The 13,015-nt window shown below is 41.8% G+C and overlaps 1 protein-coding gene across 1 annotated transcript in view; it reads left to right on the top strand.

Moving 5' to 3' along the window:
* The window catches only part of bcor (BCL6 corepressor), a 48,955-nt gene that overhangs the window by 25,459 nt on the left and 10,481 nt on the right, over positions 1-13,015 (top strand). Inside the window, exons 8-9 of the mRNA XM_079425819.1 lie at positions 1,972-2,273; positions 4,690-4,968. Coding sequence (XP_079281945.1) covers positions 1,972-2,273; positions 4,690-4,968 — 581 coding nt within the window. The remainder of the gene's footprint in view (positions 1-1,971; positions 2,274-4,689; positions 4,969-13,015) is intronic.

The following is a 13,015-nucleotide window of genomic DNA, read 5'->3' as shown; positions in this document are numbered from 1 at the left end:
ACTGCTTGTGTAAATTTGTGCATGTTTGTGAGTATTGGTCATTTTTTGGGATTTGTTTTCAGTTAGACAATATCTAGATAGCAGGGTGAGTGAAATTGCTGCAATGGTTTTTGTGGTTGCAATTGAGAAATATTGTTACATGTTTTTTTGGTGGTACCCAACATTTCTAATGTTTATTTTACACAATTACTTATTTCACCAAGAATACGAAGATACAAAACTGATAGGATTTTTCTTAGTGAATTTAAAAATGTATGCGGTATTTCCTTAAATTTGTCAGTTGGTAAACAAAACTTGTACATTTTGTATACAAATTATTTTTCTTATTTTGCTAAAATTGCACTAAAAGTTTGACACAAAATTTGCTAAAATTCTGCCAAATTTGCAAACATTCAACAAAATTTGAAACAATGTAACAAATGAATGGAAAGTTTTAATATGTACTGTTAAAACAAACACTTATCTTGTTTTTATAGTTTTATATTATTTATCACTTAATAAGTCTTTGAGAACATTTGTTAGCAAAAATCTGGTTATCGCCCAAATTTGATACTTGGCCTGGCTGATATATATATATTGGCGATTTGGTAGTTGGTAGTACGTGTTATTGTTGGCTATGTGCTCTTCTGTCTTTGGCGTCCTCTGTTCTTACTAGCACGCGTGAGAGAAATTTCCTCTGCGTGGTGGGGCTCTCGCTGGCTTTGTGTGTGTGCGACTGAACGGGAATATGATGAATAATGGAACAGATGTGGAGCGTGCTCGGTTTCTCTCTCTCCCTCTCTCGGCCTTGCGCTCACCCTTTCATCATCTCTTTCCCTCGCTGCTGCATTTCTCTCTCTATTCTTCCACTTTTCCGTCCGTCCGTCATTTCTCCTTTTCTCTTCGCTGTTGCTTCCCTTTTCATTTGATTTCCCTCTCTTATCTTGCTCTTCCTTTCATGTTTTCCCTCTTTTCCCTTCCGTCCTTCTCCGCCGGTTGATGTTATCACTTAAACGTGCCTCTTTTGCTTGAGCTCTGGTCATGTGATGCAAAATAGAAAGCAGGCGAAGGAAAGGATGCATCAATTTTTGAAATCTTTTCGTCCTTTGTCCATCCCTCATAAGGCGGTCAGCCTGCTGCTGTTCATTCTACTGCTGTCAGTCTGATTTACCTAATGAGACTTTAACGAAGCTTCTGTCGGTTTGATATTTGTGTGTGTTTCCCGTGATGAAATCTCTCGCAAACGCACAAACCGTAAATCCCAAATTTGTGTTCTTGCTATTTATTGTTGTGTTGTTTCCTTCCGGTTATATTTTCTTTGAAAATAGTTATTGCATTTTTGCATATTCTTTGAAAATAGTTATAGTTATAAGTTTGTTAGTATAGAATCAGCGGCTACAAAATTCTGTAGTATTTTTTTATTTTTTATTTTATGCATTTTATTATTTTGACAACACATTATGCACTGTAACATTTGCTTTTTATGTATCTCCCACCCTTTGAATCCATTTGTCTTATATTCAGCTGAATTAATTTAATTCTATTATAATATTTTCAGCAAATTTTAACATATTACATAATTACATAAATACATAATCCACCACAACCAGTGCAGAAAATGTACAAAAAAACTTTTCAGATATTTGTTCATCTCTCTGCCACCATTTGAATGTTTATTAAACATTTTTTTTTAATTCTACTACCAATTTTTTACATTTTCTTAGAATTGCATAGATTTTCCTCAACAATTGGTGCAGAAATTAAATATTATTTTCTTTCATTTACCTGAATTCAGCTCATTTTTTACTTTCATTCTACTGCAATATTCTCAGCTAATTTTAATACTTTTACCAAATTTTTTACATTTTGGCAGAATTGCGTAGATTCAATCAATGCAGAAACGGGCCAAAAATGTTCAGCTTTTCCAATTTTAACATGAGCGTAACATTAGCCAACTCTTTTAATCTCTCTCTCTCTCTTTCTCTCTTGCAGTTCCTGTTCTCTCTGAAGGCTTTTGTGCCGATACCATACGGAAGTTTTCCTCCTCGATTCCATCTCACCTCTCGGAAAAACGGCAGCGATTAAAGGAGCACCGCAAGTCACTGGGATCCTCCTCGCCCTCTCCGGACCCCGACGGCACCTTCCCATCTCGTTTTCGCCGGCACGGCGACCCTGAAAAGCCAAAGGGCAAGCGGCAGTGCAAGACCAAGCACCTCGGCGAACAGGAGCGCAGGATGCTGTCGCAGTCAACCAATGAGGAGTGTCCTGAACTCAGTCCCGCCCCCCAACACAAGGTAAGAGCGGAGGCACATGTCAGCACGATCACAGAAGGTTGAGGTGCTCGTTTATCCACACAAGAGAACGTCCTTTATTTGTCTGCGGGAGAGAGGCTAGCGGTGCTCTTTGCTTTGGCTCACAACCCAAGCGTTCTCCTCGGGCTCAGCGAGGAACCGTTTAAAAATATGTCTCCAATCACAACAATGTTAATCATCCCAATTAGGGAAGCACCGCGGCTCTCTGGGACGGCTCAACGGACGCGGGAGGGGGTCATAGCGTGTGTGTTTAGAGTGCGGTTGCTTTGACCTCCTCTCGTGCTGAAAGACAGAGTCCCAGCGGAGAGACGCAAGCGAGGGGGAGGGGAGAAGTGAAGGCCGGGTCAGAATCTGGTCTCTTTCTCTCTCCGTCAAGGAAAATGATTCCCCAGTGAACTCGCTGTGCATTCTTTAAATAACACCACCTGCGTTCTCCCCACACGCAGATGTAGTGCACACACACATAGCCTGCGCTCTGCAGCTGAACACAAAACACGCACACCTTGAGTCCACAGCGTTTACAGCAGACAAACACACTTCTATGAAATATTATGTAGGTGTTTACATAATACGGTGTGTGCGGGTTTACTTGGTTTGCAAAGTGAACTACTTTTTCCGAAACCTGCCTTTGGGGACATACGGGACGTCCTCAGTTGGGAAACATGACTCATGACCGTTTGTGTCTTGTGGTTTGCTGAAATGTGTATATTTTTCCTTACCTTTTCCTTTTCCTTACCTTTCATTTTTTTATGTTTTATTTTTTTACTTAAAACAAAAAAATCCAAAATATTGGAAAAATTATAATTATTATTTTTATAATACACTTTTCTTCTAATTATTCCTATTATTATTATTATTATTATTATAAATATAAATATTATCAGTTTTATTATTATTTTTTTTTAATTATTACATTTGATCAAATAATGAAACAGTTTAATAGTGATAATTGTGTTTTTGTTGTTATTATGAGTAGTATTATATACATATTTATTCTAACTCTTCTTAAAAAATACACACACACACACACACACACACATATTATATGATATACACATTTATTATTATTTGTTATTATTATATACATATTTTCTCTTTATTATAAATATATTTATTGTTGCTGATCAATAATAATGTATTAGGATTTATTATTACTACTATTAAATAAATTTGATGAAATAAGGAAACAATTAATAATAATTAATTTTATTATTATTATTATATACACTTATCTAATTCTTATTGTTATTATTAATAAATAAATATTAATAAATGTTATCTATCTATCTATCTATCTATCTATCTATCTATCTATCTATCTATCTATCGGTATATATAGATAATATATTTTAGTGGTCGGGTTAATCTTGATCTGTTTAATCTGTATGTCCTCATTGAGACAAACAAGAAAATGTCAATTGTGATCTTTTAAGAGACTTGTTTTCTTTGCGTTGTTACGGACCAGGCTGAGTGTGTATGTGCGTGCGCTGTGTGTGTGTGTGTGTGTTTACTCTGACAGCTGCTGTGCTGTGGAACTCCTCTGGGGTGGGTGGAGTTGCCGCCCCGATCACCCCCCCCCTTCCCGACCTTCAGTCTGCTCGCATGAACTCGCAGCCTGCACTCACTCACACACACACACACACACACACACACACAGCTCTCATCCGCCCGCCCTACTGCGCTCCACAGATAGAGAACTCACACACGGAAAGCGGGAGAGATAAAGCGAGTGGGAGAGAGCCAAAGTCTTCCGTTGTTTCCTGTTTAACTTTCCCTGCCGGGGAACATGCTCGCTGACGGATCGGCGTCTGCAGCTTTCCATCCAGGGCGCAAACAAGCACGCAGCCTAGAGCCGAAAACAGAGAAGCGCTCGATGTGGGAAGAGGCACGTTTTTTCAGTTTAAAACGTGTTTATGGATTGTACTGGTGTAAACAGTCTCAGTTTTATTCGGCATGTTTAACTGCAGGCCAAAAATAACCTTGCTGACCATGCGGGGTGTGTGCGTGAGGATCCCTTGTTGACAGTCACACTTTTGTTCTTGGTTTATGGTGGGAAACAGCGTTTCCTGCACTGCCGTTCAGGCTAAGTTTTCCACTACTGTGGAAAAAAAATTGTAGGAACAGCTCACATTTTCACATTCAAATGTTTTGAATTTCAAATTTTGGTCTCCCTGATTATACCGCAGCGCTGGCTGTGAACTTGTCGCTGTGATTAATTAGCGCTCCATCCCGCCTGTCTCTTGGCACCAAGCGAGTGTAGCTCTGTCACTCTTTTGTCCGCTCTGTCTTTGTAAAGAACGCCTGCCTTTCCTTGTTTGTGCCGCCACGTACTATGACTTGAATATCTGTGTGAAATCCAAAGGTCTTGTAAAGTAACTCATTTTTATTCCCCCTTCAGGTGGTGAAACGTTCTGCCCAGAAGCAGCCAGCAACTCTTTCTGATTACGAGATTTCTCTGGTCAAACCCCGTCCCCCTTCCCCTGCCTACCAACCTGCGGCACCCCTGACCCCTCCATGTGCTGTTCCGGACGTACCCGTACCTCCGGTCGCCCCCGCACCTCCAGTGTCAGCAGAGCTGCCAGTCAACAGGCCCATGCCGCCCGAAGCACGCCGACTCATCGTCAACAAGAACGCAGGCGAGACTCTACTGCAGCGAGCTGCGCGGCTAGGATATGAGGTAAGCGCGTGTGTGTGCGCGACAGTCTCTCTCTCGCTCCGGCTGCCCTCTCCTGCTCTCTTCGCATCTCATTATTTCTGTGTGAGACTGAGTCTGACATGCGAGAGCCCCTGACAGGCACAGAGCGATCGCTTGGCGTGCGCATGCACACACACACACACCGGTTTTTTTCTCCCTTTCGCTCGCACACACACACACATACACGCCTTCTCATCTCTTTCTCCTTTCGGCTTTTGCACTCCCACTCAAACCTTTCTCGCTTACATTCATTCCACGCTGTTTTTCGCACTTTCTCCGTCGCATCCTTGCTCTTTCTCTCAGTCGAACCTGAAAACCTTAACCCTTCGCACACCGTCTCTGATCTTGTATTCAGTCTTTTTTTGAGTTCAGCACGAATGTCGGTAGAGTGTTTTGGTGTTTTTGCAACACTGCAGTAGTGTTCCTCAAGACAACTTGAAATGGCATTTGCAGTTCATTTATCTTTTTCGCAATATTGCATGTTTTATCAACGAAACTGAATATTTATAGTAAATATTGCTGCATTTACCTATCAAAATTTGATTGGGTTACTCTCTTGATTGGATTTTGGGAAGAAGTGCTGCAATGCTTTAGCAACGTTCTAGCAACGCTATAGCACTCTATGGTCCTTGCGACAAATTTAGCAGTGTTTCTCCACGTCTTTTTTAGAAGCAAAGAATGATGTTATTATTTCGTTAAAGTTTATGTGTAGAATAATCAGGGTTTCCGCTGAGTCATAAAACGTCTTAAATTTAATAATAAGAATTTTAGGCCATAAAAAGTAATAAAAACGTCCGGATTTTCCATACAAGGTCATAAATTACATTTAGCCACGTCTTAAATTGATATGCTTGTTCATTCATTGGTTCTACCATCGCCTTTTCCCCCACGAAAATGCGCAGGCGGCGGCATTCATTCGTTTCGCCTGTTGTAGTTCTGGCTGAGCGTTCCAGAACTACAAGGTCCATGTGGCAGTGCAGCAAACAGACTTGTCATAAGGACTTTCACAGAAACCCGCGCGAACTCCCAACTGCCAATGTTCTAATGTAGCCTAGGCCTACAGTCTATGTTCGCACAGTGTTGCCAACTTAGCGACTTTGTCGCTAGATTTAGCGACTTTTCCAAAAAAGCGACTAGCGACAAATCTAGCGACTTCTTTGACAAACCTTAGCGAGTCTCTGTGATCGCTGGTACTGCCGCAACGATGTGAGGTCAGCGCGCACGCACCTCTTTCTCTGTATCTGCTCTGTTCAGTGAGCGGCTGAGAGGAGCAGCGCGTTCAGTTCAAATAGATATTATGTTGCTTCTCTAATTTTACATGCAAATATAGCCGAAATCACAGCACAGGAATTGTCTTGTCTTATCTTGTGTGTATTATTTGATTTCATCAGACGACAGCTGGATTATAAATTAGGATTTTTGTGCAGACTAACTTCTTGGAAGGGAAAGCTGATTATGTATTCTTAAAGGGCTGCGTTTCAGTCACTATTTCATATTTATCCCGTTGACTGACAACATAAACAGTAAATATATAAAGGAAAACAGTTGTATTGAGAATTTGGCTGCATTAAAATACAGTATGAGCACAGAGAGACAAACAAATGTAAAAGGCAATAAGACGCGATGACGTCATGAATATGCCAACTAGCGCAAGACGTCATCTGGCGACATTTAGCGACTTTTCAAGCTGGCTTTAGCTACTTTTCATCGAAAGAAGTTGGCAACACTGGCTTGAAACCATAAAATAATTGTTACTTTACAATGTTACAATTTACAATTGTTAAGTGTTGTTCCTGTGTTCTTGAGTTATTGTCTGAAGTTATTTTTCGTAATTCGTGTAGGTCATAAATTTAAATCATAATGGTCATAAAAAGGTCTTAAAAAGTCTTAAATTTGACTGACTAAACCCTGCAGAAACCCTGAATAATGTGCATTGATGAATTATGGGTAAGAAGACGAGTGTCTTTTATTATTTATTAAAACACCAAATTCATGTTGTCTTTAAATATCGTAGAATATCTCTGCGGTGTTCTGTATTTTTGTAATGCAACAGAACTTGCACGGATCTCATTGTTTGTTAGACTCCATGCTGTTCTGGAATTTGACAGTATTCCACAGTTCTGGAATACGGTGGTTCCGCAGGTTCTGGAATGGCGCGGCGTTCCGTGTCCAATTTGGGCAGATTAATGGGGAGCTGGATTAGTTCCGGCAGTGCGTCTGAAAGGACTGGCACGGAGAACAGGAAATGAGCGATTACTGCTGCGAGCGCATGATTTCTCTCCTTCCCCAGCCCCCCCCCCCCTTCCTCTCTCGCTCCGCAGCGGTGCCTTGAATTCCACTGAAAGGGAAAGTTTCTTATTGCATTTTACGGAGCATTTTTTTAGCATTGAGGCAGTGGTGCCATTCCAGAATAGAACACGCTTTTGTGGTGTTGGAATCAGGCTAGTTTTACGCTAAGAACCCCCCCTCCCACCCCCGTTTTTCCCATCTGCTATTTTCCTCTTTTCTCTCCTTCTGCCTATAACGTGCATCCACATGTGTCTGTGGGTTTGTTTTCTCGCAACTAGGGATGCTATGTTCCATTGTGCTCCATCCCTTGCTGTGTGTCTGTGTATTTTGTAAGTTTTGTGCTTGAAGTGGCCAGGCGGTGCCATCACCACTGCATGCTTTGACACACACACACGTTTGTAGTTCCCTTCCCCCCAGCGTCTCTTGTTCGCTTGTTTGCGTTTTTTCACCTCCCTTAAGCTCTCAAGCCAAGAGTTTTACTGCAACACACACACTCTTTCATTACATTCCGCCGGCGCTGACGTCTCTCTTGCGTTACGATGCTGCTTATTTACACTTGTGTTTGGTTGTTGCCTCCCTCTTTTATGATTCAGACAAAACTGGCCTTTGTGTGCTGATTGAAACCTATCGTTATGTGTGTGTGTGTGCGTGTGTGTGATACCCTATCCATCTCTTGCTCTCTCTGATTCTGCTGCGGTTGCTAGACTCTGTCGGTAATTCTGCTCTCAGGCAGAATGGCTCTTTGCCATTAAGGTCCAATCAGCGATCTGACAAGTGCTCTCCGTAATCTCCACATTAATTAATCATTCGGCTTAAGGTGCTAAACACGCTCTGTTTTATGCCATTAGCCGCCGGTTTCGCACACCTCCTGATCTCTCGTTGCCCAAACCAATGCACGCCATTAACGGCCCACGGAAATGGAGGGCGATTTTTCTTCATATCTTACCACAAAAAAGGCTGACAGTTCTCACAGAAAAGAAAGATCTGGCATTTTGTACATTTTGTTGTTAAAGTTGACATTAAGATTTGAACCCACAGTTTTTTTTTCTTTAGGCCTAAATATTTCTAGTAGCTAGCTAAACTGTTTGAATAGCTAAACTGTATTTTTTATGAATAACTAAACCTTATTTAAGAAAATATAAACTGTTTATGAATACGAATAACTAAATACAGTTTACGAAGAGCTGTATTGTTACTAGTAGCTAAACACTTTGACAATTTATATTTAGCTGAACTGTTTATAAATAGCTAAACTTTGTTTAAAAATAGCTAAACTGTTCTTCACTGACAGATAAACTATGACCTATGTGTACTATATGAGAACTGTAAAAAATACTGATATCTAAATAGTTTATGAATAGCTTACCCTTGCTTATGCAGTTAAATGTTTACAAATAGCTCTGTATTTCACTAATAGCAAAACTGTGACACATTTGTAAATTGTATAGCTAAACTTAAAAAAAAATCTAAATTTTCCAAATAGACGTTTTTTTTTTTTTTTTAACAGTTTATATTGAACTTTTAGTTATTCCTATAATTTAGTTTTATTTATTAGCCTACAAGCAAAAATTTTTACAAACTGCTACATTGTTTTGGTTATAGCTACTCTGTCTGTGTATAAACACCAACAATTTAGCTGAAGTGTTTAGAAATAGAAATTGTGTGTACAAATAGCTAAACTGTTTAAAAACATGCCTAGCTAAACTGTGTACGAATGTTAAACTGTTCTTCGCTAATAGATAAACTAACGGCGAAATAATACCAAAAATATTTTTTTTTACTAGCTAAACTGTTTACGGATAGCTGAACTGTATTTTAATAACATGCAAACTATTTTTTACTAATAGCTAAACCGCTTTTTCCCCTAATGAGCTTTTCTCCCGGATGGCAGAGAGCTAGAGTGTTCCGCGCGCGGTGGATTTTCTCGAAGCGTGGGCTCTCGTTACCGTCGAGTCTCAGGGCTTTGTGATTTTCCCCGCTGGCGCTTGGGGTCTAATTCTGCTCTAATGGCTTTATAAATGCGCTTGGTGACATCGTTTAAAGGCGGCTGTTCTCGCGGGGCTGTGCGTGCGCCACAGATACGGTGGGGGAGCGCGCAGCGGAGGGCACTCGGCGCCTATCCGTGCGGCATGTGTGTGTCAGAGGAAGCGAGATAAAATGTAATCCTTCCCACCCTGTATTCCTGATTTATCTCTCTCTCTCGATCGCTCGTTCTCCTCCCTCTCTACACCCTCACGACGGGCCTTAGCAGGTGGGGACAGACCTTCCGTCCGCGCGCGTGTTGTTTCTGTCAGTCGACAGCGGCTTGTTTTTCTAGTCTGCGTTCGTTCAGTCCCCCTCCTGTGCTCCTGTCTCAGACAGGAAGCCGCTCTCTCGCTGTGTGTGTGTGAGAGAGATAAGCCGCGAGCAACGCACTGAGCTGCCAGCTCTCTCTCTCTCTCTCTCGCTGTCTGTGTGTGTGTGCTAAGCCACAAGCAGCTCCGCGGCGCTGCCAGAGCTTGGAAATATGACATGACTGCGCGGCCGAGCCTTTCAACACAGACCGCGGCAGCTGCTCCGTTTGTGTGTGTGTGTGTGTGTGTGTCTCAGAGCTCTAGAGAACGAGAGTTCACACACTTAAACGTGGCACTCCACTCCGTCCCAGCGCAACTGCAGTAAACATGCAAACGGCACGTAGTTTTGCGCGCGCTCTCATTTCCATTTTCTCATGGGCTCGCACCTTCAAAACAAACCGTTCTTGGCTTGATGAAACTCCCGGGCGCCTTGATTGAGTCATTTTGGCTCTTGCATTTCAGGCATTAACCGAGAGCAAGTGGAAAAACCTGCGTGTTTTCCACAGTTGACTGCATGAGTGTGTCCGCTGGTCAGGCTGTCCGTTCAAGGCCGCATTCCGTGCAAGCGGATCTTTTGATCTAAATGACGACCGCAAAACAGTCTGTGACCTGAAATAACCCTGTCGCATGCATTGACTGCAACCTAATCTGATCTAAATTCCCTCTCAGATTATTTGCAGTCTGCATATTTTAGGGAAAAAAATAGCGAAACTTTGAGGTTGAGTTTATTTAAAGGCATAGTTCAACAACAAATTAAAGCTCTGTAATTGACTCACCTTTTTCTGTGTAACACAAAAGAAGATATTTTGAAAAATGCCCCCCCCCCCCATAAAATGAAAGTAAATGGAGTCATCAGTGTTGTTTTAGACATGTATTGACTGTTTAAAAACAGAAACGTACACATGCCTCTGGAACACAAAAGAAGTCATAGTTTGGAACGACTTGAGGGTCAATAAATTATGACACAATTTAAATTTTTGGGTGAGCAATCCCTTTAATAGCAATAGTGTTCACGTGTGAATGTTTGCAGTTTAGTAACCAGCAGAAAGTGTGTCTGTATACAGAGGGTCAGTGAGGCGTGTGTGTGTGTCGCACCCTGTTTTGTCACTGTCTGCCAAGCCTGAGCAAATAGCAGGATACAGACCTTCAACTTTCAGAGCAACGGCAGTTATATCTCGCAGTCTCGGCCACAGACGCCTGCAGACCGCCCAAAGTCTGCTCGCTGACATTCGGATGTATATTGCACATGAAACTGGAAAGTTCTTTGACAGATTTTTAGAATTATGTTGCCTATTATTTAGGTACAATCTATGTAAGCTTAAACCCACCCTTAAACGGCACGTAAAAACAAACTGTGGTTTGCAAGCTGCCATTTCGTTAAAGTTTTGGCTGAGTGAGACATGTCACGTTTGCGCATGTATGCGCTCACACTCGTCTTCACGTTGAGTACCGTCCTGGCCGGCTGTCAGGGAAATTCCTGATCTGTTAATGATGCACTTCTTCTGTGGAGGCCACCTCAACCCTTTTCCCTCTGTTATCAGAACTCCCACTCAAGCCAGGGCTCTCTCAATTAAAACCATGTTGAGGGAGTTTCGGCGCTCCTTCTTCCCCCTCTGCATATCCTGCTCTTTTTTGTCTGTCTCTCTCCCTAGCCGCTTACTTTCCGATGCAACATGACGTCTGCTCAGTCTGAAGGCTGTTTTTTCCTGAGTTGCATGTAAAATTAGAACATTCGTCAGCACTGTGCGTAGCCAGAGGATCATTAAGCAACCACTACACATTACTTTAAAAAAAAATTCACACAAAACTGCTTCAATTCTATAGCAGTTTTTGAACTGTCTCAGAGTTCAAAAAGCTTTAGAATTAATCTCAGAATTAGCTAATAGAGGTCTTATAATTCTGGATCTCTTCAGAATTCCAGAACTCTTGCAATTCAGTGACTCTTTATAAACTGCTTCAGAATTCCAGAACTCTTCATTAGCAGTTTTAGAATGCTGGAACTAAAACCCATTAAACCCATAAAACCCATTCTAGAATGGTCAATCGGAATTAAAACTGCATTGGAGTTCTAAAATTCCTAAACTAGCTGCCTCTATTTTAGAACATTTTATCAACTGCTTTCAAATTTCAAGAACTTCTTGAAGTACTTCTGTATTCCATAACTTAACTGCATGTGAACTCTAGAACTATTTATCAGCTGTCTTAGAATTCTATGACTTAATGACGAGTTTTCAGAATTCCAATATTGAGCAACTTCCTGTGAATTCTAGAACTCTTAGCTGTTTTGGAATTCTTATAAACACCCATTCTGGATAGGTTTCTCAACTACCTCTGAATTTAAAAATGTGTCACATATACTGCATTAAAAGCCCCTTTTCAACTACATCAGACTTTTAGAATTTATCAGAAACTGCTTTAGAGCTCCATATATTTTTTCAGAAGTCTGCAACTGCTTCTGAATTCTAGAATGTCTAGAATTTTAGAATGTCTTAAAGTTCTAGAACCTTAGAGTCTTAGTTTTTTGCCTTGAAATTCTAGACTTGAGTTTGAACTTGAATCACAGGTTTTAAGTGGGCTGCCAGCATCCGAATTTGACTCCAGACTAGCAGTGAGCCAGACTGGTTTCAGTTCAGGTCTGCCTTGCAAAGCTTCCCCTTCTTTTTCCTGTCTTTCTCCCTAAGCAAGCTGTAGTTCTTGCTCTTTTATTTTTTATGACGTGGGTTGGGTTGACTAGGCTTTGAGGTTGTGGTAAAATGGCTGCACGTCGGGTTAAGTCTTGAGCCGGCCTGCTTCTTGTTTTGTGGGATTGCTGTTGTGAAGGGGTTAAGTGTCTTGAATGATGCATTGATTGCAGTTGTTAGCTGTGAGTCGTTTTAGCAGGGGACAGCGGGGGAGGAAACGCTACAGCAAAGAGCAGTTCTGAGGAGAAAATCACGACAAATCTTTTTCTCGCTAGGCTGTGTAACATGGCTTTATTGTCTGTTTAATGTAACACTCAGCTCTCCTGCCTGCAAACATCCCCACTGAGGAACTCCCTGAGGCAGGAGAGAAAGAGAGAGACCTCGCTGGAAAGGGAATGAGGCGATGGAAACATAAACGGAAATAGAGAAATTCTCCCTTGAACCACGGCTCGCTTTCGGTAATTGAGCGTGGTGTGTGTGTGTGTGTGTGTGTATGTTTTACATTCCGTGTGTTTTGGTCCACCTCTCCAGGCTGAGGGGAGCGAACATCCGCACTGGAGCGAGAGTTTCCCGTTTGGGCTCGTTAACGGCTCGGCGCCCCTGCTAACGGCTTGGGTTTTTTTCAGTCGTGTCGGCAGCATGCCGTATCCTGGATACGGAGCCGGCGGGAAGCGCGAGGCAGAGCTGCTGGCAGCAGCGTGGGGCAGGTCGTACCACTGTGTGACT

The sequence above is a fragment of the Barbus barbus genome (assembly GCF_936440315.1).
Source record: "Barbus barbus genome assembly, chromosome: 9".
NCBI lineage: Eukaryota > Metazoa > Chordata > Actinopteri > Cypriniformes > Cyprinidae > Barbus > Barbus barbus.
The sequence above is the reverse complement of the archived record's forward strand: the minus strand, read 5'-3'. Positions and strand labels throughout refer to the sequence as shown.